The sequence below is a fragment of the Gobio gobio genome (genome assembly GCF_949357685.1).
Source record: "Gobio gobio genome assembly, chromosome: 7".
Taxonomy (NCBI): domain Eukaryota; kingdom Metazoa; phylum Chordata; class Actinopteri; order Cypriniformes; family Gobionidae; genus Gobio; species Gobio gobio.
This window is the reverse complement of record NC_137103.1, coordinates 45,939,710-45,967,341: the sequence shown is the minus strand read 5'-3', so window position 1 is coordinate 45,967,341 and position 27,632 is coordinate 45,939,710. Positions and strand designations below refer to the sequence as shown.

General features: G+C 37.0%; 2 protein-coding genes across 3 annotated transcripts in view; both read left to right on the top strand.

Annotated features, from left to right (window-relative positions):
- The window catches only part of calcrla (calcitonin receptor-like a), a 56,110-nt gene extending 33,359 nt beyond the window's left edge, over positions 1 to 22,751 (top strand). For both annotated transcript variants that reach the window (XM_079821889.1, XM_079821890.1), the window contains exons 8-13: positions 183 to 336; positions 436 to 496; positions 14,665 to 14,731; positions 15,033 to 15,251; positions 17,860 to 17,901; positions 19,820 to 22,751. In XM_079821889.1, coding sequence (XP_079678015.1) covers positions 183 to 336; positions 436 to 496; positions 14,665 to 14,731; positions 15,033 to 15,251; positions 17,860 to 17,901; positions 19,820 to 20,038 — 762 coding nt within the window. In that variant the 3' untranslated portion in view covers positions 20,039 to 22,751. The remainder of the gene's footprint in view (positions 1 to 182; positions 337 to 435; positions 497 to 14,664; positions 14,732 to 15,032; positions 15,252 to 17,859; positions 17,902 to 19,819) is intronic.
- tfpia (tissue factor pathway inhibitor a) overlaps positions 1 to 27,632 on the top strand; it is a 1,059,262-nt gene that overhangs the window by 77,879 nt on the left and 953,751 nt on the right. The gene's annotated exons all lie outside the window — the stretch shown is intronic.

Below are 27,632 nucleotides of genomic sequence, written 5' to 3'. Positions count from 1 at the left end.
GAGAAATTTTTGAATAATTTTGCATCTCTTGCCATAGTATGCAGGCTTGCGGGTTATGGAGCAAAAGGGTGAATAATTGAAGGCAGTATTTTCCTTTGATCATTTAAAGGAGAAAGCGAGAGAAGAAAAAATGTAAAGCTGCTGTGCTAATCATGCTTAACTGTTTGTGCTGTTTTATTCAGATCAGCTGCAAAGTATCACAATTTATCCATCTGTACATCTTTGGATGCAACTACTTCTGGATGCTTTGTGAAGGGATTTACTTGCACACACTCATTGTTGTGGCAGTGTTTGCTGAAAAACAGCATTTAATGTGGTACTACCTTCTTGGATGGGGTGAGTTTTCGAATAAATCAAAGCATTTTATTTACAGCACTGATTGAAAAAAAAACCTAAATCTAACTCTTTTTAATCCCTATCTTTTAAAAAAAACAGGTTTCCCACTTATACCCGCTACAATACATGCTGTAGCCAGAGGTCATTATTACAATGATAAGTGAGTATACTTTATCTGTAGCTTTCAGGCAAAACATTGTTTTTTTTCATGCACTGGTCAATTTTGAGATTTCGTTTTTTCATAATGAGACTTTTCAGTGGGGAAAAAAAAAATCCAAAATACACTCTCTATTTGTGGCTGTAGTATTCAATTACAATACATACACTATATTGCCAAAAGTATTGGGACAAATCATTGAAATTCAGGTGGCCATCACTTCCATGGCCACAGGTGTATCAAATCAAGCACCAAGGCATGCAGACGCTTCTACAAACATTTGTGAAAGAATGGGTCGCTCACAGGAGCTCAGTGAATTCAAGCGTGGTACCGTGATAGTTTGCCACCTGTGCAATAAGTCCATTCGTGAAATTTCCTCACTACTAAATATTTCATGGTCAACTGTTAGTGGTATTATAACAAAGTGGAAGCAATTGGGAACAGCAACTCAGCCACGAAGTGGTAGGCCACATACAATCACAGAGCGAGGTCAGCACATGCTGAGGTGCACTGTGCACAGAAATTTTCCAACTTTCTGCAGAGTCAATAGCTACAGACCTCCAAACTTTGTGGGGCCTCCAGATTAGCTTAAGAACAGTGCGTAGAGAGCTTCATGGAATAGGTTCCCATGGCCGAGCAGCTGCATCCAAGCCTTACATCACCAAGTGCAATGCAAAGTGTCAGATGCAGTGGTGTAAAGCACGCCGCAACTGGACTCTAGAGCAGTGAAGACGTGTTCTCTGGAGTGACGAATCACGCTTCTCTGTCTGGCAATCCGATGGACGAGTCTGGGTTTGGCGGTTGCCAGGAGAACGGTACTTGCCTGACTGCATTGTGCCAAGTTTAAAGTTTGGTGGAGTGGTGATTATGGTGTGGGGCTGTGTGTGAAAGGAACTCTTAATGCTTCAGCATACCAAGACATTTTGGACAATTTCATGCACCCAACTTTGTGGAAACAGTTTGTGGAAAGCCTTACCAGAAGAGTTGAAGCTGTTATAGCTGCAAAGGCTGAGCCAACTCCATATTAAACCCTACAGATAAAGAATGGGATGTCATTAAAGTTCATGTGCATGTACAGGCAGGCATCTCAAAACTTTTGGCAATATAGTGTATCTTAAAGGCTGTTTTCTGAAAAAAAAGTTTTTTTTTTGTGCACTTGCATACACTAAACTTTCCAGTTGTATTCCTATTTACTGAATATGCTGAAGATTTTTGCAGTGGTTTGTTCATTTATCAAGATGTTATTACTAAAAACATGGTGAAAATTTTACATTTATTCATTTAGCAGACGCTTTTATCCAAAGCGACTTACAATTGAGAAATACAGCACGTGATTAATCTCGAACAAACACGAGAAGTGCTCAAAATACAAAGTTTCAGACATTGCTTAGAGTATCATCAACTAGAATAGGGGGGATTAAAGGAAAGTTTACGTTTTTTATGAGGATAAGTGTTCGCATGTGTATATATATTCTGGCTGTTGACAGCATTTTATGATTTATGCAGTGATACAAAATATATATACAAAGTAGACATCCTTTGACACAGTATATCAACAAAATGAAAAAAAAAAAATTATGTAAATTAGTGCATATTTAATTAGATAATGCTTCATTTGCGTATTTAAACATTGCATTTCAGAAAACTTGTAATGCAAAATATTTGTGGTTCTTAATGTAATCAATCATCTGAGAAAGTATAGTGACATCTATTAGTTAAATAGTGCCTTAAATTAAGTTTGTAATTAGGGGTTCAAGCACGAAGTGCTGAACACCTATTGTATTTGTGCTGATTTTTATTATTAGGGGTTCAAGCACGAAGTGCTGAAACCCTATTGTAATTGTATTGATTTTTAGGGGTTCAAGCACGAAGTGCTGAACACCTATTGTATTTGTGCTGATTTTTATTATTATTATTATTATTATTATTATTATTCAGACCTAAAACGCATCGTGCAGACCAAACTGTAAGGGCTAGAGACTTGAAACTTGGCCAATAGGTAGTACAAAAATCGAGGAGAGGTTATCAAATTATGACCCCGATTGGCCTATAGGTGGCGCTATAGCAATCAATTGCGCAAAACTGCTCATAACTCCTAAACTGTATGTTGTAGACTCAAGTGTCTTATATCATTGGAAAGCTGAATACCTGACATAAAAAACGTATATCTCCGATTTCATTTCCGGTATGCAAATTTTTCCGCCATTTTGAATTTTGTCAAAAAACTACTTTTGCGAACTAGTCCTAGGTTTTTTGTCCGATCAGAACCGAACCAGTGCCAAAATGTTCTCTGGCGTCTGACTATTAATAATCATTGAAAAAAAGTCATAATTTGGATTCACGGTTGTTAGGGGGCTTAAAATTGATGTTCAGGGCGGAGCCTATTTTACTAAAAAGGCTATAACTCTAGATCAAAATAAGATATCTTCACCAAATTTGGTACACATATGTAAGGGCGTGGTCTTTGGTCACGATAAGACAATCTCGACGATTGGCCACTTGGTGGCGCTATAACATGAAAATAACATGAAAAAGGCTATGACCACCTGACCATTAGTCCAATTGACTTGAAAATTGGTATGCAGTGTCTTGGTCCAAGGTAGCATATATGTCTATGAGGAAATTGGCGTATCTCAAAAAACATGGCCGCCACAGCCAATTAAATTTGAGCACCTATTAGACAAGGTTAACAGAGGCCGATCATAACGAAACTCGATGGGCATGTTTGACTCATGGTCTTAGAGGTCTGTAAGAATTTTGAAAGAAATCGGCCACTAGTTGGCGCTAACGAGTTTTGAGGTTCTGTAATCACGTGGTGTTGTACACATCCCCGAAATATGCATATCATTTGATAGATCTCCTCATACTGAACAACTTTGCCTCTTGAACTATTGCTGTCAATCAAATAGTTCATTAAATATTTGTGATTATGTTTAAAACCTACTTTTGCGAACTAGTCCCTGGATTTTTGCCCGATCAGAATCAAACCAGTCTAGGACAATTCTCTGGACTCTCTAGATCAATAATTATTGAAAAAAAGTTGAACTTTTGCATTTGGATGGCTATAACAGGGTCATTTAGAAGAGGGGCGTAGCAAAATACACTCAAAAGCCTATAAATCCTAAAGGAAAACTCAAAACTTCACAACAATTGTTATGTATATGTGACATAACATGCTGAAGAAGCATGCAAAGTTTCATGGAGATCGGACCATAGGTGGCGCTATAACTGTTAAAAAGCTTTGAAAACCATGTATTCCCTATGGTGAATTGCCTGTATTGGCTGTAAATAGTATTTTCCATCTCTGTAATCAGGTGTGGTAAAAAACATCCACATAATATGCAGAAATTATGGTAGATCTCCTCATACTGAACAACTTTGCCTCAAGAACCAATACTGTCAATCAAATTGTTATTTATTTATTTATTCACAATTATGTTAAAAACGTATTACCTAAAATTGCCACCAGATGGCAGCAGAAGACCACTCATTGGTTCATTCTGCTTACTAAGCATATTTAAACTTTATAAAATCATTATAATAAATGTTGCAAATGACATTTTGTCAATGTTTATCAATTAATTTGTTCATTTGATTAATGTTTTTACAATAATTATTAAATTACAATTAAAATAATGCCTGAAAATATGTTTTAAAGGGGAAAACCTGGAATAAGCTATTTGTTACCCATCATTTATTTCAAATATCTATATCTCCAACAAAATGTGCATGTGAGTTAAGCACGTTTGAAGACATTAACTTGGAAAATGTGCCCATTAAATGAAAAACAGACATTTAAAATGAAAATGAGCCAATGAGTGGTTCTCTGCTGCCACCTGCTGGGCTTAAATGGTCATTTTGTCATACTATTTACTTATCATGTTCTATAATTCCTATTTAGATATTATAAAGTCACTATTACAATATTTACAATTACATTTTGTCAAATTAATTTATTTCAAATATATTATGGCGTATTACCTAAAATTGCCACCAGATGGCAGCAGAAGACCACTCATTGGCTAATCCTCTAAACTAATATTGTTCAATCATATTTAAACTGTGATCGTGCAGACCAAAGCGTAAATGCTAGAGACTTGAAACTTTATCAGATGGTAGTACAAAAATCGAGGCTAATGTTGTCAGAGTATGAACCCGATTGGCCAATAGGTGGCGCTACAGCAATCAAAAGCGCGAAATGGCTCATAACTCCTAAACCCTATGTTGTAGACTCAAGTGTCTTATATCATTGGAAAGGTGAGTCCATGGCGAACAAAACGTATATCTCCGATTTCATTTCCGCCATGATATATTTTCCGCCATTTTGCATTTTGTCAAAAAACTACTTTTGCAAACTAGTCCTAGGTTTTTTGCCGGATCGGAACCAAACCAGTGTCAAAACGTTCTCTGGAGTCAGATTATCAATAATTATCAATAAAACGTCGAAATTTATATTCACGGTTGTTAAGGAGCGTAAAAATAATCGTTCAGGGGGGAGCCTATTTACTAAAAGGGATATAACTCAGGAACAAAATGAGATATCTTCACCAAACTTGGTACACATGTGTATAGGCTGAGTGTTTGGTCACGATAAAAAAAATCACGACGATTTAACACTTGGTGGCACAATAACTTGAAAAAACATCAAAATGGCTTATCTTTGGCGTATCTTAAAAAAAATGGCTGCCACAGCCAATTAAATTTGAGCACCTATTAGACAAGTCTCATGGCCCTAGAGGTCTGTAAGAATTTTGAAATAAATCGGCCACTAGTTGGCGCTAATGAGTTTTATGGCTCTGTAATCACGTGGTGTTGCACACATCCACGAAATATACATATCATTTAATATATTCTAAGGGAAAACTCAAAACTTCACGAAAATTGGTGGGCATATGTGACATTAGATCCTTAACAAGCTTGCAAAGTTTTATAGAGCTCGGACCATAGGTGGCGCTATAACTGTTAAAAACCTTTTAAAACCATATGTTTCCTATGGTAAATTGCCTATATTGCCTGAAAATTTACTTTTCCATCTATTATTTCAGTGTTTAAAATCTTGCTAAATAAAACTTAATGTCTTTTGATGCTTGTGTGCTTAAAGGCCTTAAAGGCTTGAACCCCGCTAAATGCTGCTTGCAGCTTTAATTATTATTATTATTATTATTATTATTATTCTCCGCTAAAACGCATCATGCAGCCCAAACCGTAGAAGCTGGAGCTTTGAAACTTTGTCAGATGGTAGTACAAAAATCGAGGAGAGGTTATCAAATTATGAGCCAGATTGGCCTATAGGTGGCGCTATAGCAATCAATTGCGCAAAACTGCTCATAACTCCTAAACCGTATGTCGTAGACTCAAGTGTCTTATATCATTGGAAAGCTGAATACCTGACGTAAAAAATGTATATCTCCGATTTCATTTCCGCCATTATAGATTTTCCGCCATTTTGAATTTTGTTAAAAAACTACTTTTGCGAACTAGTCCCTGGATTTTTGCCCGATCGGAACCAAACCAGTGCAGAAATGTTCTCTGGAGTCTGAATATCAATAATTATTGAAAAAAAGTTGAAATTTCTATTCACGATCGCTAAGGGGCGGAAAACGAACGTTGTGGGAGGAGCCTATTTTACTAAAATGACTATAACTCAAGAACAAAATGAGATATCTTTACCAAACTTTGTTCACATGTGTATGGACTGAGTCTTGGGTCACGATAAAAGAATCGCGACGATTGAACACTTGGTGGCGCTATAACACGAAAAAAACATGAAAATGGCTATAACGACCCGACCGCTAGTCCGATTGACTTGAAAATTGGTATGCAGTGTCTTGGTCCAAGGTACCATGTATGTCTATGAGGACATTGGCGTATCTCAAAAAACATGGCTGCTATTGGCCAATGAAGTTTGAGCACCTCTAAGACAAGGTTAACGGAGGCTGATCGGAATGAAACTCGGTGGGCATGTTTGACTCATGGACTTAGAGGTCTGTAAAAATTTTGAAAGAAATCGGCCACTAGTTGGCGCTAACGAGTTTTTTGGCTCTGTAATCACGTGGTGTTGCACACATCAACCAAATATACACATCATATGATAGGGCTCCTCATACTGAACAACTTTTCCTCTAAAAGCATTGCTGTCAATCAAAGCGTTCATTAAATATTTGCGATTATGTTTAAAACCTACTTTTGCGAACTAGTCTCTGGATTTTTGTCTGATCGGAAACAAACCAGTCTAGGACAATTCTCTGGACTCTCTAGATCAATAATTATCAAAAAAAAGTTGAACTTTTGCATTTGAATGCCTATAACAGGGTCATTTAGAAGAGGGGCGTAGCAAAATACACTCAAAAGCATATAAATCCTAAAGGAAAACTCAAAACTTCACGAAAATTATTATGTATATGTAACATAACATGCTGAAAAAGCATGCAAAGTTTCATGGAGATCGGACCATAGGTGGCGCTATAACTGTTAAAAAGCTTTGAAAACCATGTATTCCTATGGTGAAATGCCTGTATTGGCTGTAAATGGTATTCTCCATCTCTGTAATCAGGTGGGGTTAAAAACATCCACATAATATGCATAAATTATGATAGATCTCCTCATACTGAACAACTTTGCCTCAAGAACTAATACTGTCAATCAAATCGTTATTTAAACATTCACAATTATGTTAATAACCTACTTTTGCAAACTAGTCATAGATTTTTCAACCTGATCAGAACCAACCCAGGGCAGTACAATTCTCTGGACTCTTTAGAGCAATAATTATTTTTAAAAAAAGTTAAACTTTTGCATCTGAATGGCTATAACTGGGTTATTTCAAGATGTGGCCTTGACCAAGTGTCCCCAAATGCCTATATCTATTCAATGAATGCTCAGATATTCTTAAAAACAAGTCAGAACATGTGTACTATGCCTCTAAACAAGCATGAAAATTTTCAGACAGATAGGACCATATTTGCCTCTATAACAGTTAAAAAGCTGAAAATTATGAAAATAATGGTATATTAAGCCAATAAGTGGTCGTTTGCTGCCCCCCGCTGTTCATTTTATTGTACTACACTCTAATATTGATATACAAGTCATTTTCAGCTTTAAATAAATCACTATTTTAACATTTGCTATCACATTTAGTTAAAATTAATCTATTAAGTATTACTATTGACAATTGTCACATTGAGAAATGTGAATCTTGAAGGAGACTTGCAGGAAACATTTTGTTTACTGCAACATCATAAAGTTCAAATGTCTGTAACTACAACAAAATGTGTGTGTGTAGTCCTATGTTTCTGAATACATTTTTAAAAATCTGATTAATAGTTACAAAGAGCTATGTGAAATGATTATAGACCATAGCATTAAAAAAGTGTGTGTGTGTCTGGCCTTGACCAAGTGTCCCCAAATGCCTATATCTATTCAATGAATGCTCAAATATTCTTAAAAACAAGTCAGAACATGTGTAATATGCCTCCAAACAAGCATGACAATTTTCAGACAGATAGGACAATATTTGCCTCTATAACAGTTAAAAAGGTGAAAATGACAGAGTTCATATGAAAATAATGACCAATATGTGGTCTTTTGCTGCCCCCCGCTGTTCATTTTATTGTACTACACTCTAATATTGATCTATGGTTATAGATACATGGTTAATCATAGTAAATAATACTAGAACGTGGTGCATTTCACAAAAAAATGTGACATGCTCATAGACCATTAAAAGATATTTTCACAATAACATATCTCAAAAACATTGTGTGTGTGTGTGTGTGTGTGTGTGTGTGTGTGTGTGTGTGTGTGTGTGTAACCATGCATAATGGAACAACTGGTTTGAAGCCTGTTACAGAGCCTATTTTACTAAAAGGGCTATAACTCAGGAACGAAATGAGATATCTTCACCAAACTTGGTACACTTGTGTATGGGATGAGTCTTTGGTCAAGGTAAAAAGAATTGTGAGGATTGAACACTTGGTGGCGCTATAACATAAAAAAACATGAAAAGGGCTATAACCACCCGACTGCCAGTCCGATTGACTTGAAAGTTGGTATGCAGTGTCTTGGTCCAAGGTACCACGCATGTCTATAAAGGAAATTGGCGTAGCTCAAAAAACATGGCCGCCATTGGCCAATGAAATGTGAGCACTTATTAGACAAGGTTAACAGAGGCCGATCGGAACAAAAGTTGGCGAGCATGTTTGACTCAGGGTCCTAGAGGTCTGTAATAATTTTTTAAGAATTTGGCCACTAGTAGGCGCCAATTAGTTTTATGGCTCTTTAATCACGTGATGTTTCACATATTCCCACAATATTGATATAATTTGATAGATCTCCTCATACTGAACAACTTTGTCTCTAGAAACATTGCTGTCAATCAAATCGTTCATTAAATATTCGTGATTATGTTAAAAACCTACTTTTGCAAATAAGTCCCTGTTTTTTTGCCCGATCGGAACCAAACCAGTCTAGGACAATTCTCTGGACTCTCTAGATCAATAATTATCAAAAAAAAGTTTAACTTTTGCATTTGGATGGCTATAACAGGGTCATTTCGAAAAGAGGCGTGGCAAAAAACACTCTAAAGCCTATAAATTCTAAGGGAAAGCTCAAAACTTCACGAAAATTGGTGGCCATATGTGACATTAGATCCTTAACAAGCATTAAACGTTTTATAGAGATCGGACCATAGGTGGCGCTATAACTGTTAAAAACCTTTTAAAACCATGTTTCCTATGGTGAATTGCCTGTAAATTGAATTTTCCATCTATTATTTCAGCGTTTAAAATCTTGCTAAATAAAACTTAATGTCTTTTGATGCTTGTGTGCTTAAAGGCCTTAAAGGCTTGAACCCCGCTAAATGCTGCTTGCAGCTTTAATTATTATTATTATTATTATTATTATTATTCAGACCTAAAACGCATCGTGCAGACCAAACTGTAAGGGCTAGAGACTTGAAACTTGGCCAATAGGTAGTACAAAAATCGAGGAGAGGTTATCAAATTATGACCCCGATTGGCCTATAGGTGGCGCTATAGCAATCAATTGCGCGAAACTGCTCATAACTCCTAAACCGTATGTCGTAGACTCAAGTGTCTTATATCATTGGAAAGCTGAATACCTGACATAAAAAACGTATATCTCCGATTCCATTTCCGGTATGCAAATTTTTCCGCCATTTTGAATTTTGTCAAAAAAATACTTTTGCGAACTAGTCCTAGGTTTTTTGTCCGATCAGAACCAAACCAGTGCCAAAATATTTTCTGGAGTCTGAATATTAATAATCATTGAAAAAAAGTCATAATTTCGATTCACGGTTGTTAGGGGGCTTAAAATTGATGTTCAGGGCGGAGCCTATTTTACTAAAAAGGCTATAACTCTAGATCAAAATAAGATATCTTCACCAAATTTGGTACACATATGTATGGGCTCAGTCTTTGGTCACGATAAAACAATCGCGACGATTGGCCACTTGGTGGCGCTATAACATGAAAATAACATGAAAAAGGCTATGACCACCTGACCATTAGTCCAATTGACTTGAAAATTGGTATGCAGTGTCTTGGTCCAAGGTAGCATATATGTCTATGAGGAAATTGGCGTATCTCAAAAAACATGGCCGCCACAGCCAATTAAATTTGAGCACCTATTAGACAAGGTTAACAGAGGCCGATCGGAACGAAACTCAATAGGCATGTTTGACTCATGGTCTTAGAGGTCTGTAAGAATTTTGAAAGAAATCGGCCACTAGTTGGCGCTAACGAGTTTTGAGGCTCTGTAATCACGTGGTGTGGCACACATCAACCAAATATACACATCATATGATAGGGCTCCTCATACTGAACAACTTTTCCTCCAGAAGCATTGCTGTCAATCAAATCGTTCATTAAATATTTGCGATTATGTTTAAAACCTACTTTTGCGAACTAGTCCCTGGATTTTTGCCTGATCGGAACCAAACCAGTATAGGACAATTCTCTGGACTCTCTAGATCAATAATTATCGAAAAAAAGTTGAACTTTTGCCTTTGGATGGCTATAACAGGGTCATTTAGAAGAGGGGCGTAGCAAAATACACTCAAAAACCTATAAATCCTAAAGGAAAACTCAAAACTTCACGAAAGTTGTTATGTATATGTAACATAACATGCTGAAAAATCATGCAAAGTTTCATGGAGATCGGACCATAGGTGGCGCTATAACTGTTAAAAAGCTTTGAAAACCATGTAATCCTATGGTGAAATGCCTGTATTGGCTGTAAATGGTATTTTCCATCTCTGTAATCAGGTGGGGTTATAAACATCCACATAATATGCATAAATTATGATAGATCTCCTCATACTGAACAACTTTGCCTCAAGAACCAATACTGTCAATCAAATCGTTATTTAAACATTCACAATTATGTTAATAACCTACTTTTGCAAACTAGTCATAGATTTTTCAACCTGATCAGAACCAAACCAGTGCAGTACAATTCTCTGGACTCTTTAGAGCAATAATTATTTTTAAAAAAAGTTAAAATTTTGCATCTGAATGGCTATAACAGGGTTATTTCATGATGTGGCCTTGACCAAGTGTCCCCAAATGCCTATATCTATTCAATGAATGCTCAGATATTCTTAAAAACAAGTCAGAACATGTGTACTATGCCTCTAAACAAGCATGAAAAATTTCAGACAGATAGGACAATATTTGCCTCTATAACAGTTAAAAAGCTGAAAATTATGAAAATAATGGTATATTAAGCCAATAAGTGGTCGTTTGCTGCCCCCCGCTGTTCATTTTAGTGTACTACACTCTAATATTGATCTACAAGTCATATTCAGCTTAAAATAAATCACTATTTTAACATTTGCAATCACATTTAGTTAAAATGAATATTTTAAGTATTACTATTGACAATTTTCACATTGAGAAATGTGAATCTTGAAGGAGACTGGCAGGAAACATTTTGTTTACTGCAACATCATAAAGTTCAAATGTCTGTATCTACAACAAAATGTGTGTGTGTAGTCCTATGTTTCTGAATACATTTTTAAAAATCTGATTAATAGTTACAAAGAGCTATGTTAAATGATTATAGACCATAGCATTAAAAAAGTGTGTTTGTGTGTGTGTGTGTGTGTGTGTGTGTGTGTGTGTGTGTGTGTGTGTGTGTGTGTGTCTGGCCTTGACCAAGTGTCCCAAAATGCCTATATCTATTCAATGAATGCTCAGATATTCTTAAAAACAAGTCAGAACATGTGTACTATGCCTCTAAACAAGCATGAAAAATTTCAGACAGATAGGACAATATTTGCCTCTATAACAGTTAAAAAGCTGAAAATTATGAAAATAATGGTATATTAAGCCAATAAGTGGTCGTTTGCTGCCCCCCGCTGTTCTTATTATTGTACTACACTCTAATATTGATCTATAAGTCATATTCAGACTTTAAAAAAAATCACAATTTTAACATTTACAATCACATTTAGTCAAACTTGTCACATTGAGAAATGTGAATCTTGAAGGAGACTTGCAGGAAACATTTTGTTTACTGCAACATCATATAGTTCAAATGTCTGTATCTACAACAAATTGTGTGTGTGTAGTCCTATGTTTCTGAATACATTTTTAATAATCTGATTAATAGTTACAAAGAGCTATGTGAAATGATTATAGACCATAGCATTAAAAAAGTGTGTGTGTGTGTGTGTGTGTGTGTGTGTGTGTGTGTGTGTGTGTGTGTGTGTGTGTGTGTGTGTGTGTGTGTGTGTGTGTGTGTGTGTGTGTGTGTATAAGCATGCATAATGGAATTAACATGGAAGACCAATTTGATATATAACTGATTTTATAGTGTTTATTGCAAAGCAACTGTGAAAAGACTTTATTAATAAGTAGAATGTCCAGCAGAGGGCAGCAGAAGACCACTCATTGGTTCATTCTGTCCACTAAGCATATATATAAACTCTAAAAAAACATTATAATAGCATTGAAAATGACATTTTGTCAATGTTTATCAATTAATTTGTTCATTTGATTAATGTTTTTACAATAATTATTAAATTACAATTAAAATAATGCCTGAAAATATGTTTTAAAGGGGAAGACCTGGAATAAGCTATTTGTTACCCATCATTTATTTCAAATATTTATATCACCAACAAAATGTGCATGTGAGTTAAGCACGTTTGAAGACATTAACTTGGAAAATGTGCCCATTAAATGAAAAACAGACATTTAAAATGAAAATGAGTGGTTCTCTGCTGCCACCTGCTGGGGATAAATAGTCATTTTTTCATACTATTTACTTATCATGTTCTATAATTCCTATTTAGACATTATAAAGTCATTATTACAATATTTACAATCACATTTTGTCAAATTAATTTATCTCAAATATATTATGGCGTATTACCTAAAATTGCCACCAGATGGCAGCAGAAGACCACTCATTGGCTTATCCTCTAAACTAATATTGTTCAATCATATTTAAACTGTGATCGTGCAGACCAAAGCGTAAATGCTAGAGACTTGAAACTTCATCAGATGATAGTACAAAAATCGAGGCTAATGTTTTCAGAGTATGAACCCAATTGGACAATAGGTGGCGCTACAGCAATCAAAAGCGTGAAAGGGCTTATAACTCCTAAACCGTATGACGTAGACTCAAGTGTCTTATATCATTGGAAAGGTGAGTCCATGACGAACAAAACGTTTATCTCCGATTTAATTTCCGCCATTATAGATTTTCCGCCATTTTGAATTTTGTCAAAAAACTACTTTTGCAAACTAGTCCTAGGTTTTTTGCCCGATCGGAACCAAACCAGTGACAAAATGTTCTCTGGAGTCAATATATCAATAATCATTGAAAAAAGTCATAATTTGGATTCACGGTCGTTAAGGGGCATACAAATTGACGTTCAGGGCGGAGCCTATTTTACTAAAAAGGCTATAACTCTAGATCAAAATAAGATATCTTTACCAAACTTGGTACACATGTGTATGGGCTGAGTCTTTGGTCAAGATAAAACAATCGCGACGATTGGCCACTTGGTGGCGCTATAACATGAAAATAACATGAAAAAGGCTATGACCACCTGACCATTAGTCCGATTGACTTGAAAATGGGTATGCAGTGTCTTGGTCCAAGGTAGCATATATGTCTATGAGGACATTGGCGTATCTCAAAAAACATGGCCGCCACAGCCAATTAAATTTGAGCACCTATTAGACAAGGTTAACGGAGGCCGATCGGAACGAAACTCGATGGGCATGTTTTACTCATGGCCCTAGAGGTTTGTAAGAATTTTGAAAGAAATCGGCCACTAGTTGGCGCTAAAGAGTTTTATGGCTCTGTAATCACGTGGTGTTGCACACATCCACAAAATATGCATATCATTTGATAGAGCTCCTCATACTGAACAACTTTGCCTCTTGAACTTTTGCTGTCAATCAAATCGTTCATTAAATATTCGTGATTATGTTTAAAACCTACTTTTGCGAACTAGTCCCTGGATTTTTGCCCGATCAGAACCAAACCAGTCTAGGACAATTCTCTGGACTCTCTAAATTAATAATTATCGAAAAAAAGTTGAACTTTTGCATTTGGATGGCTATAACAGGGTCATTTAGAAAAGGGACGTAGCAAAATTCACTCAAAAGCCTATAAATCCTAAAGGAAAACTCAAAACTTCACGAAAATTGGTGGGCATATGTGACATAACATGCTGAAGAAGCATGCAAAGTTTCATGGAGATCGGACCATAGTTGGCACTATAACTGTTAAAAAGCTTTTAAAACCATATGTTTCCTCTGGTAAATTGCCTATATTGCCTGTAAATTGACTTTTCCATCTATTATTTCAGTGTTTAAAATCTTGTTAAATAAAACTTAATGTATTTTGATGCTTGTGTGCTTAAAGGCCTTAAAGGCTTGAACCCCGCTAAATGCTGCTTGCAGCTTTAATTATTATTGCTAATGTAGGATATCATAGTGTGACTACAGTTTTTGGTATGTTATGTATTTGTACATTAATAAGCTACACTCAAAAAAAGTTAATCTTTCTATTAAGGTGCTTACCTAAATCCGCATCAATTAAAGTAATTATTGTACAAAATAATACTCCTGTTTAAGGGATCCATATCAAACATTATCCATTATCAAGCTAATCCTTTCCTTCCTAATCCACAGTTGTTGGATCAGCTCAAATACGTCTCTGCTATACATTATTCATGGCCCTATCTGTGCAGCTCTGCTGGTAAGACATCTGGATGTTTTTCGTCCTTTTTGTTTCCAAAACACATTCTTTTTATGCAGCATTAATTATAATCTTTGTGTATTGTTTGTGCAAATTACATCCAGAAGATTGTATTCACCAATCTGAATTCAATTTCGAGTAGCCTAGCACAATGTTTATGTGTATCAGCACTTCAAAAAGAACACCAGCATGCTAAAGCGGTTTGAAGTTGCCTACATCTTACAGAAACGGACATCTGCCTGCCAGCTGAGATCCTTTGTCTTTCCTTTGCGTTTGCCACTCATCTTGCCTGTCCTTGCAGGTGAACTTGTTCTTTCTGCTGAACATCGTACGAGTCCTCATCACCAAACTGAAAGTAACGCACCATGCAGAGTCTAGTCTGTATATGAAAGCTGTCCGTGCCACCCTCATTCTGGTTCCACTACTGGGCATTCAGTATGTTCTCCTCCCATATACACCTGGGGGACACGTTTCTGCTGAAATCTACAACTACATCATGCATATCGTAATGCATTATCAGGTAAAAAGCTGTCAAATAGTTATCAATCTGACATGTACCTTCAGGACCTGCCAATGGCTATAATATATATTTAAAACAAATTATTAAAAAAAAAACAATCACACAAAATGTACAGTAATTTCATGGTGTAAATCATCTCAATTCACCCTCTTGTAAATTATTTCTTAAAGGAACACGCCACTATTTTTGAAAGTAGGCTCATTTTCCAACTCCCATAGAGTTAAACAGTTGAGTTTTACCGTTTTCGAATCCATTTAGCCAATCTCCGGGTCTAGCGGTAGCACTTTTAGCATAGCTTAGAGTAATATCATTGCATCGCTGCACCCATGGTACGGCAGCAAAGTTCCTTGATTATTACGCAGGAATGAGAGTATAGTTCCTAGCCTAGAAAATCGCAACTTTTTCATTTTCCGTCGGTCTTAGTACACGATGTAGCTACAGAAGAGTGTAGTTGTAGAGTTGTAGTTGTAGAGTGTAGTCTAAGTTTTACATAGAAAAAATATCTAAACTCTGGTCAGACCCGGAGATTGGCTGAATGGATTCGAAAATGGTAAAACTCAACTGTTTAGCTACAGGAGAGTTGGAAAATGAGTCTATTTGAAAAAAATGGTGGCGTGTTTCTTTAATGGCTATGAAACTATATATCGCTTTTATTTTTTAATTTTTTTTTATATACTCTACCGTTCAAAAGTGTAGGGTCGGTAAGATTTTGTGATATTTTTGAAAGTAGTCAGCTCACCAAGGCTGCATTTATTTGATCAAAAATATTGTGAAATATTATTACAATTTCAAAAATTGTTTCCTATTTTGTAATATGTTGTAAAACGTAATTTATTCATGTGATCATTACTCCAGTCTTTAGTGTCACATGATCCTTCAGAAATTATTCTAATATGTATATGTTGTGCTCAAGAAACAATCGTCAATGTTGAAAACAGGTGCTCTGTTTAATATTTTTGTGGAAAACAATTTTTTTTTCAGGATTCTTTGATGAATAGAACATTCAATAGAATAGAGTTTGTTTGAAAGAGTCTTTTGTAAATATCTTTTTTGTCACTTGATCCAATTAATGCACCCTTGATGAATTAGAGGTATTAAGGTAAAAAAAATCTTACTTATCCCAAACTTTTGAATAGTAGTGTAAATTTAAATGTTCGAAACTGTTCATACCACTGTCTAATCGTGCTCACCTTTTAGTGCTTAATCCTGTTATGTACAGACACAGTTCAGTAAACTACAAGCGTGACAACCACATTCTACAACCAAATTGTTGAAAATCAAGTTTTTAATATTGTTTATATATCTATCTATGTGGTGTTTTTAATATGCTTTTTAATAAGACAAACCATGTGCAAATTCATAAGTCAACACCATTGCTGAGTATTTTCTCCTTAAAAATGCAGTTTACCAAAGACAACCTCAAAAACCTGGGTTTGAAATCGCTGGTGTTCCTTAGGTCACAAACTACCTCGTTTTAGTGAATACCAAAAACGCAAGACACCAGAACCAGATGTCAATCATCGCAATTGCGGGAGTCAATCATGTTCAGTACACACACGGAACGATCATATAGGGGATTCACTCCCATATTTAAATACGGTTGTCACTCCTGAAACTTCAAAGTGTGTATACGTGCCCTTATACCAGCGAGGGTCAGACTATCACTCTCAATTTTATTTAAAACTAATATTATTTTGCAGTTCCTAACTTTAATTATTTGCCAATGCTACATTTTACTTGTATTCTGCACTTGTGGAGTGTTCAGTTTTGACCATGGGCACATTATTATTTTTATTTCAAGACTGGATTTCTCTTTGTCTCTTTGACTGGCAGAGGTTCCGTCAGCAGCCTATAATTAAGTTTACTTTGCCATTAGTTACCTAGAAAGCTTGTAAAGCAAATGACAAGAGAAGCTCTGTTGATACTAGCCAGAGGGCAAAACGTGTCTCTTTAGATAATCACTAATCCTCATATCGTTCCTAAACCATATGCTTTTATTTATTCTGTGGTGAACAAAAGAAGAGATTTTTCCGCTCTGGTCTTTTCCATTAAACAACACTATGAAAGTCCCGTAGAAGTACAGGCAAAAGTGTAAGTAATTATTTACAGATCATTTTGATTTCCATTGAGCTCTACGGAATAAATAACAGCATAGCAAAATTTAAAAAAGGACAACCTTTTGGGGGGGTGAACCATTCATTTAAAAATAAAATGTTAAGGACATCAGGCCACTTGCCTCTTAAAAGTCTGACTCCTGAACATTTATTTTGAAATTGGTAGGTGTAAAGCAACTAGAAAACAATAATCTGTAGTCTGCCGTGGAGAAAACTGCAAAGTGAGAAGCCTTGGACAGCTGGTACCGCTAGACCTAGCTGAATCGGCACAATGAATAATGCAACAAAACAGGCTTGTCATCCCAGATGACTCTTTGTGCACATCAGGAGCACTACCTGCCAAAATGTGTCAAAACACAAGGGCGAACAGTACTCAACACCAGCCGAGAATGATTAGTGAAAAGGTTGCAATATGGGAGATTATAGTTTAGCAATGCAAGATAGCAGTTTATGCTGATTTACTGCTGACGTGCATTTCTGATTTTATGTTTAAGGGACTGTTGGTGACCACGATCTTCTGCTTTTTCAACGGAGAGGTAAGAGTTTTCCCCACTAAAATGAAAAATTTCCTGTTTACATGCAAGGAATTACGGATTGTGCAACATCCTTTTCCTTGAAAGCAAAGCTCAGATATGGAAATTCTCTATTGGCTGTTTAATGCTAAATCCTCAAAACACTGGCAGATGTCCAAATGTACAATAGGAGAAGCCTGACTCAGAGGGAACCTGTCCAAATCCTTTAGTTTTTTCATAGTGCCATTTTAGAGGTACTGTGGCAATGAGGCATGCAGAAGCTATTATGGATAACATTACCAGTTTGGCAGTTAATGCGCGCATTAATGCTTAAATTGATGGCTGATGCTATGACTTTTATGTGTCAGCCGGTAGAGAGTTTGCTTGAATCGCTCCTAAAATGTATGACAAAAATCTATATCAAATACACTCTTTAAAAAAAAAAATTCACAGCAACGGCATAGAACCATTTTTGGTTCCCCAAAGAGCCTTTAAAGGGGCTATAGGTAGAATTCAGAAACCCTTGTTATTAGCGACACTGGTGGCTGTTAAGGTTAACTGCAGCCAGCAACTTATTGCTCATGCTCACACTCTTGTGCACAATTCAAGCGCAATAAGATGTGAAAGAGAATTTAATTCGCGATCTCATGCTTAGGGATGCAGCTTACTGTGCACATGCTTACTCTGTGTGTCATTCAGCACATGCACCGCATGTGTACGTTTTCATTGCTTATTGAGGTTAATAACACTTTTTAACATCGAGCACATCCCAAATTTGCGATCGCCTTCTGAGAGAGGCAGCTTTCTGTGAGCTCGCTTTGACAGTGTGCCAGTCAGTTCATTTTCAGGATCTTTTTAACATCAAGCATGTCCCGCTCTTTAATCAATAGTCAATAGTGCTATATATTTACATACCACAATATACACGATAGAACAAAATCTCTAGCAATAGACATTTTATACCTCGGTAATGATATAGATTGTCATACCGCCCAGCCCACCTTAGAAGTAAAAAGAATAAAAAAGTGATTCAATCATGAAATGATTGCCCCTTTAGGTGAACAGTTCTTACAAGAACCATTTTTTAATAGTGCAAAGAACATATAAATAATCTTTTTCCAATATAAACAACCTTTTGTGCAATGGAAAGATTCCATGAATCTTAAAAGGTTCTTTGTGGAACCATCAATGCCAATAAAGAATCTGTATTACTATTTACTACTGTAAAGTATCAATTTGACAATATACGTTTTTCTGTTTTGAGTTTTGTTGCATGGCATGGTGCTATTTTAGAGCCCGTACACACGGAGACGCATTTAGCTGTATACGTAAAAATGTTGTATCGTATCAGAGTTTCGTCCAGACGGATCCAGCGTTTTGAAGCCTGCAATCGCTATTTTTTTAAACCAGGTCCCAGAGTGGATAAGTCTGAAAAACAACACCCATTTGCGCGTTTTCGTGTGTACAGCCAATCCAGTCATCACCCCACGTGTCGACCCTAGTCAGACACCGCATGCGCATGCTCCAAGTCTTCTTCTCCGTTTTTAGTGTAACTCTGTGGCAGAAATACAGCGCCACACACTGGTCTGGCATGTATACTACATCGTTTTGAGTCGTTTCAGTGGTTTCGTGTGGATGTGGCCTTAGTACTGATGCCAGACTTATAATTAGTTAAACTTGAATATCAAATTAGATGACGTACTTTTATGGTTATTTTAGCAACGTCAATTACAGTGAAATGAATCTTATGATTTTGGTCACGACACCCCCACCCCAAAATAGTGCCACTAGTATAGAGATTTTATGTCTAAATTATAAATCTTATTTTATAAAACTAGTAAAAAGTGAATTGTTAAATGCTCAAAAAGTAGATCATGTATTATTCATGCGGCATGATAAGTGATGTATGTTCACTGAGATCATCTGTCCATACCTTCCCCAGGTCCAAGCGGTTTTAAGAAGGCACTGGAATCAGTACCGCATACAGTTTGGAAGCGCCCTCACGCAGTCCGATGCTCTGCGGTCTGCGTCGTACACTGCGTCCTCCATCACAGAGGTCCAGGGCTGTTACAGCATCGACGGCCAAACAGAACACTTGAATGGCAAAAACTGCAATGACATTGACAACACCATCTTTAAACCGGAGAATCCCTTTGCCTGATGCCACTGAACATGGCAGTATATATATAAACTGTTGATTACAGCGACAGCTGTCACATGGCTGACTTGGACCTTTCTACCCATAATTCACTGCTCATACTCTCTGAAGGGTGGAGAAAAGGCATTTCTCCTAGAATTTACACTGAAAAACATTTTTGCTAATGTTAAATGGACAAATACAAGCATTATTCGCCTTGTCTTTGTACTTTGCAAGTATTTTAGTTTGCTCGACTGCTGTCTGCAGTGGAAATAGGTGTAAATATTCGGCTCGTATATGTAATGCACTTCTTTCTCTTATAGGATTGTCCCTGTGATAAAAAAGATAAATCTAATACAAATGATGACCACACTGAGAAATGTATATTTTTACTGGGGGGAAAAACTATATATACACAGTAACAAAAAAGTGAAGAGTGCACAAAAGCCAGTGCCGCATTTTCTTTTATAATAATGATTTGGCAACTTTTTAACGTAAATCTGAAGACGGTATTATAGCCAGCTGTTGTCTTTGTTTATTTGGACAAGAAATAAATTGAAACTTCAGGAAAACATCAATTCGATTATGGGCCCTATCATACACCCGCGCCAGGCGCGACGCAAGTGTTTTTTGCTAGTTTCAGCCCGATGCAGTAAGCATTTTCACGTCCAGCGCCACGTTGTTTAAATAGCAAATGCACTCGTGCCCATCTGTCCGCCCATGGGCATGCTGGTCTGAAAATGAGGTGTGTTCAGGTGCATTGTTTGCGCATTGCTATTTTGAGGCAACTGAAAACGACTGCGGCATTTACCAACAAAAACCTGGTCTAAAGTCAATATTGCAGTATTTTTTGTGTTATTTGCGTTTAGTCTTTCGGCACGCAAATTCCGCCATGTAAATAGCGAATCCGTCATGGTGCAAGTGCAACTGGCTTTTAAAGGGAATGGGAGATGAGACTCTGATTGGTTTATTGCATGTTACGCCCAAAACACACCCATGACTCATTAAGAGACTAGGTACAACCCTTTTGGACCAACCATGCACCTGGCACGCAGACAGTTTTTTCCGCCATTAAACTAGCAAAAAAGTTGATTCGGAAACGCCCTAAGTGCACCTGTGCCATGCGCTCAGATCGTTAAAATAGGGCCCTTAGTATTTTTAGTATGCACAATTTTGGTCTCTGATTGCAATTTAAGTATATCCGTTATTTGAAACAAATATTGTAAGAACTCTGTAAAGTAATTCAAAAACACCTGCTTTAGGGGGAAAATGCCACTGGTTTGGACCATAATTTATGTAACATTTCTAGGTTTAGTAAGAACTCAGTGTGAAGCCTTACAGTATGAAAACATGCTTATCACTAAGATATATTTCTCAGTATAATCTAATTTATATGCTTATTTTTTCACAATTAAATGTATACATGCCACATTTTCAGTGTTTTTTGACTTCGTATTTCTCATGCTTGCCGCATTCAGCTAAGTGACTTATAAAATACAATAATCCGCTACCTAGAACATGCTACTCATATTTCCTACAATACGCTCGGAGTGTTTGAGATATCGCTCTCTTGTGTCAAAGGCAGGGATTCAGAAGCAATCTGTGAAACTAAATTTAAAAAAAGTTCCTGATATTTGACCCTGTGGCTTCTAAAGAAGCTTTTAATTCTACCCTTCACCCACTCTACCTAAATTCAATTACATTCCATATGATTTGCATTGTGCCCAGTGTTTATTTCCTTCGATGTCACAGCGTTACCTAAACTTCTCCTGAAAATCAGAATGTTTTCAGGAGAACTTCTGATGGATCTTACTCCACTCTTTTCGTCACATCTGTCTAACATACCATACATGTAATTCATATCTGACTCGTACATTTACATCTGTTCACTTAACATGAAAAACAGACAAAAATTACGTTCAATTAATTTGTGTCTTATGAGCCAATTGTTATGGTTCATAAATCAGTGAATAAACTCCCCATGTTGGTCACATTCTTTTTGGGTGAACGATTAACTCAGTTCCTGCTTTTGTCCATATTAAACCATGCAAACAGAATTGTTGACAGGCATTGCTACAGATGCGGCAATGTATTTGTACTAAATTTGTAAATATTGTATTGTTAGCTGTAATCACATCTGAATATTTCATAGGGGTTTCTAAACAAGAAACAACTCAATCTGGGTTCAGAACAAATCAGTATTAATATTGCAAATCACAGCATGTGAAAAAATGCCAATCAAACATCCACTGTTTCGTCTCATCAAGTTCCGCACATGCTCAAAACAATATTTTTTTCCTCGAATGTCATTTATTTTTCACGAATGTGTGCCAATTACTGTTGCTCATGATGTTTTGTTATCTTTGTTACGTTGTTTGTGATCATTTGTGTTTCTCACTGCAGGACGGTTTCATGGTATGTTGCATAAACATATTCGCTCTATTCGACCTGGTATTTAAGGTTATACTTTGTTGGTCTCGGTTGTATTGTGTCTATGCTGCACCTAAATTCAACCACTACAAATGTTCTTTTCTGTATGAATGTAATTTGTCTTTTGTTCTCTTGAGGTGTATCCGTGTAACATTTGTTTCATAAAATGTGGGCAGTGTTGCAATCATGTGTATCGCATTATTCTGTAATTATAGATTATTATTTCAAGTGTCTTGTTTGAATGCTAATGTGCGTTTCATTTTTATATAAAATATAAAAGCACATCAAAGGTTCCATTGTTCACACTAAACAGGTTTGAAGTTCATTTAATCCAATTCTAAGGGCAATCTAATGACATCCACTCACAAAGTCATGTTCATCATCAAACGTGTCCTTCAACTGCCTTCAGTCGAGTGCAATTTTAATAAGGAAAACAGAAACACAACACTTTAGGAACATGAAGGACTGTTCTCTCTAAAAGCTCATGGCAATGCATCTAGAAAAGATGAACACTGCTCTGTTAAAGTTAGAGGAAGTTTAACAACAACTACACTTCAAATAGGCCAAGCCAAAAATAGCTAAATATTTAGTGGTCTTTTAATGGTCTTGACCATTTTAAACACAAACCACTAGAAAGTCTTTTAATGGTCTTGACCATTTTAAACACAAACCACTAGAAAGTCTTTTAATGGTCTTGACCATTTTAAACACAAACCACTAGAAAAAATCTCACAAATACTGTAGATAAAGTAACTTTGCACGGAATAGCCTTCCCTTCCCCTCCTTTAAATGTTTACGCTGTGTGGGTACAGACAGCTTTTTACAGGAAGAAGAGTCAGTGTTGATGACTTCAAACAGTTTGTGAGTAGTTTAATGTGAGACCAAAAATTCACCAGGGTTCTGCCCGATGGACTTGTTCTCAAGCCACTTCTTGGTCGTATTTGTAATTTGGGCAGGAGCCCAATAATAACATCTGATCATTCATTTTCAATTGTGGGAAGCAAGCCATTCTGCAATATTCTGCACTACTCGGAAACATTAAATTATTTTGACAGTGAAGTAGCTCACCAACACCAGCAGCTAAAAAGGCTCGCTACACAATGACAGTCTTCGCTTCACTGTGGTGGAGATGCATTAATTATGATATTTCACAGCAGATTTTCGAAGACACCGCTCTGGAGCATCACCAAGCAACTCGTGTTTCATTGTGATTCATCTCACACACAACTTCCCATATTCTGACAAAAACTTCACTCCATCTTTGATGTTTTTCTGAGACAGCATTTGCTTAAAATTTGACTAATTTCCTTTTTGCCTTTTGGAAACCCAAGGTCACTTTACAAAGTAAAGTGTTAATTAGTAAATATAAAAATATCTAGGCACCTTTACATAGCCAAGGGAAAAATGCCAGCTCAAAATTCAGTGCAAGGATGCAATGCTGCATAAAAACCCAGACTAAAATATGCCTGCTCTGAGTCACCTCATGCCCTAGCGTCAAAGTATACATTTACAATTGCTGTAAATGCATTTATGCTAAGGGCTTGCTAAGGGCTTGCTCTACACTACATGAATCACCATGGTGCTCACACTACACATTGTCGTCATGTCTTAAAGGTCCCATGACATGAAATTTTCATTTTATGAGGTATTTCAACATTAATATGAGTTCCCCTAGCCTGAATAATGTCCCCAAGTGGATAGAAATGTTGATCGGTGTAAAACCGAGTTCTGACTGTCTTTCTCTGCCTTTGAGAAAATGACAGGCCAGACTAGCCAATCCTGAAGTCTCCTGTTTTGACGTCCACACAGGAACGGTTACCTCCCTTTCCTCCACCCAGAGAATCTGGCACGCCCATGCAAGCGCTATATTTGTCCTCGAGAGATCATGGCTTGTGAACGAGTGAACGCTGGCAGTTTCTCAGTGTTTGGATGTACAAATTAAAACAGAAGTCTTTTTTCAGTTCCTTCTGATTTGTGATCAGTGATTTCTTATGTGTAGCTAATTATTTATTATTCGTGCACACAATGCGGCTTCTCTCTCTCCCAACAGAACAGTGTTTTCATGTTTTCTATCTTGTGAGTCAGTGTTTTTGTACGTCCTCGTCACGTCTATCTGTTCTAAAATGTGCATACAGTCATGAGTTTCTGCTCAAAAACAGCAGACTCACATCTCTTTAGAGATAAACCTCACGCACGCTGAGGCTCGGGCTGCACTGACCGGTCGGCCTTCACCATCCCCGACCCCCAGTACTGCATCTGGCCCACAGCGGAGGCACCAAACGCGGCGTGAGATTAAGCAGAAGGGGGTAAGCGTGAGGGTATCCGGCTAGGCTAGCCAGCTTTCCCCACAATAAAAATCCATGTTCTCATTCTGTTTACGCCAAATTCTGACTCTACCATCTGAATGTCTCAACAGAAATCGAGACTCATCAGACCAGGGAACATTTTTCCAGTCTTCAACTGTCCAATTTTGGTGAGCTTGTGCAAATTGTAGCCTCTTTTTCCTATTTGTAGTGGAGATGAGTGGTACCCGGTGGGGTCTTCTGCTGCTGTAGCCCATCCGCCTCAAGGTTGTGCGTGTTGTGCCTTCACAAATGTTTTGCTGCATACCTCGGTTGTAACGAGTGGTTATTTCAGTCAAAGTTGCTCTTCTATCAGCTTGAATCAGTCAGCCCATTCTCCTCTGACCTCTAGCATCAACAAGGCATTTTCGCCCACAGGACTGCCGCATACTGGATGTTTTTCCCTTTTCACACCATTCTTTGTAAACCCTAGAAATGGTTGTGCGTGAAAATCCCAGTAACTGAGCAGATTGTGAAATACTCCGACTGGCCCGTCTGGCACCAACAACCATGCCACGCTCAAAATTGCTTAAATCATCTTTCTTTCCCATTCTGACATTCAGTTTGGAGTTCAGGAGATTGTCTTGACCAGGACCACACCCCTAAATGCATTGAAGCAACTGCCATGTGATTGGTTGATTAGATAATTGCATTAATGAGAAATTGAACAGGTGTTCCTAATAATCCTTTAGGTGAGTATATTTTGTTCAGTTGAGTACGTACAATATCCCAAATGTTTCCAACTATTTGTAAATCGTGAGAAAATTGCTATTTTAACCAAGGAACCGGGACGTGTGAGGGAGTCACCTGTCGATGGTGACATATCTGCGTTACCCTCGGTTTCTGGTTTTATTTTGCAGAAACGCTTTACTCTCACTGCAGTGTGCAACAAGTGTCATAGCAGCCGCCAAGCGAACACACAGAGTAACGTCATATTTTCAACAGACTCAAATAGGGGTGTTACGGTACACGTATTCATACCGAACCGTTTCGGTACAGGGCTTTCGGTTCGGTGCGAGTGTTTACCGAACGGTTCCGAATGCAATCTTTAAAAGTTAACAGTTGGCATGTTTTAAGCGCGGAACATACTTCAATCCTAGTTCCCACTCGAACATATAAGGTATTCAGTCCATTTCGTCACGAGATTCAAACAATAAATGCCGTTTTGACGCTCTTTAATGTGACGACTGATCACTGTATAGGCACGTCAATTCAAGCTGCCGCGGCGCGCGCGGTCATCTCTTCCAGAAGAATAAACATGAATTAATATCTTAAGGTATGTTGAGGATACATTAACACTTATCTTATCGAAACGTATCATATGTCGGGTAATCGCTCAATCAGTGTTTCAACCGCGGAAAGACATCAAACAGCTTGTAAACAATGTCACGCAGCATCATTTAGCACAGCTGTTAATTCACTAGAGAAATCAACTCTTTCACTAAATATATGCACACTATTAGCATATATATATATATATATATATATATATATATATATATATATATATATATATATATATTAATTCTACTTAGTGATGTCCTGATTATTTAATGTGTTTAGATAAATCTGTCATGAAAATTACAGCCACTAAATTATTATATTTCAACAACGAATTGGAGAAAAAAACGAATTTTATAATTAGATTTAGGAGTTATTGCAAAAACTGCCTTATGTGAAGTTTACATGTTTGCACACAATGTGTTATTTGAGTGTTGATTATTATATCAAAACATGAATATCAGCTGAATCTAGGCTCATAGTTTGGGCTCTGTTGTTAACCTTTAATATTATAATGTGCAAGTAAGGGCTCCCTATATACTGTAGTTTATAGCATTATCCTTAAGAAACTTTTAGTTATAATTGAATTTATTTATGGTCAGACACAATTTTGTCAGTAAACCACTGTTTAATAAAAACATTTATAAATTTTTTTTTTTTTAACTGCTGTACCGAACTCGTACCGAACCGTGACTTCAAAACCGAGGTATGTACCAAACCGTCAGTTTTGTGTACCATTACACCCCTACACTCAAATGTATCTAATATGATAAACAGAGCTGCGTTACCTCATACTCATGACCGGAAAAGCGGAAGTGGCGCCAGCGACTGTGGCATAATAAAAGTCCCGCCGGCGACTATACCATAATAAAATTCCCACTGCTCGCGAGGTGTGTATTCCGCTCTTCTTATTAACAATCTCTCCAGCGGCCTTGCTCAGGCTCCACAACACTCGTCCTGCTCTGCTTCACACTACAAAACCGTTAATAAATCGCATCCATGAACATGATTTCTGCCCAAGCCCTATCCCGATTCTTTCCCAAGATTCTTTCCCAAGTCCCAAGATTCTGCGCTCAAACTTGGCATCATCAAACTACCCCTTTGTTTTGAATAGGCGACCTCTAGTGGATGGAAAAGTTACGTAGTGCAGCTTTAACAGCGCTCATACTGCACACAAAACAACGCCGATAAGGTGCACAAACTAAGATCTTTGGACAAACGGCAGCCCCGACCAACAATGGAAAAACATTCTCACACAAATTCACGTAACATTAGAGATACGCTCATGCTCTGTGTCCAAGTCAAGTGCAGATAAAAAGAAGAGACAAAAAAAGAAATTTGGGCAAAAATACATGCCACTGGCTGTCCATTCAGCAAAAACTGAGGGTAAATAAAATATATCATAATGTTAAGTATAGTGCAAAGACCGCTTATTTACATTTTTAAAATATATTTATTGTTAGTTTATTAGTGTAAAACAATTATTAATAAAATTGTCGGCTTGCATTCATGTACATTAAGGTGCATGATATCATTAGAGCCGTTTACCATGTTGTTTCATCGCT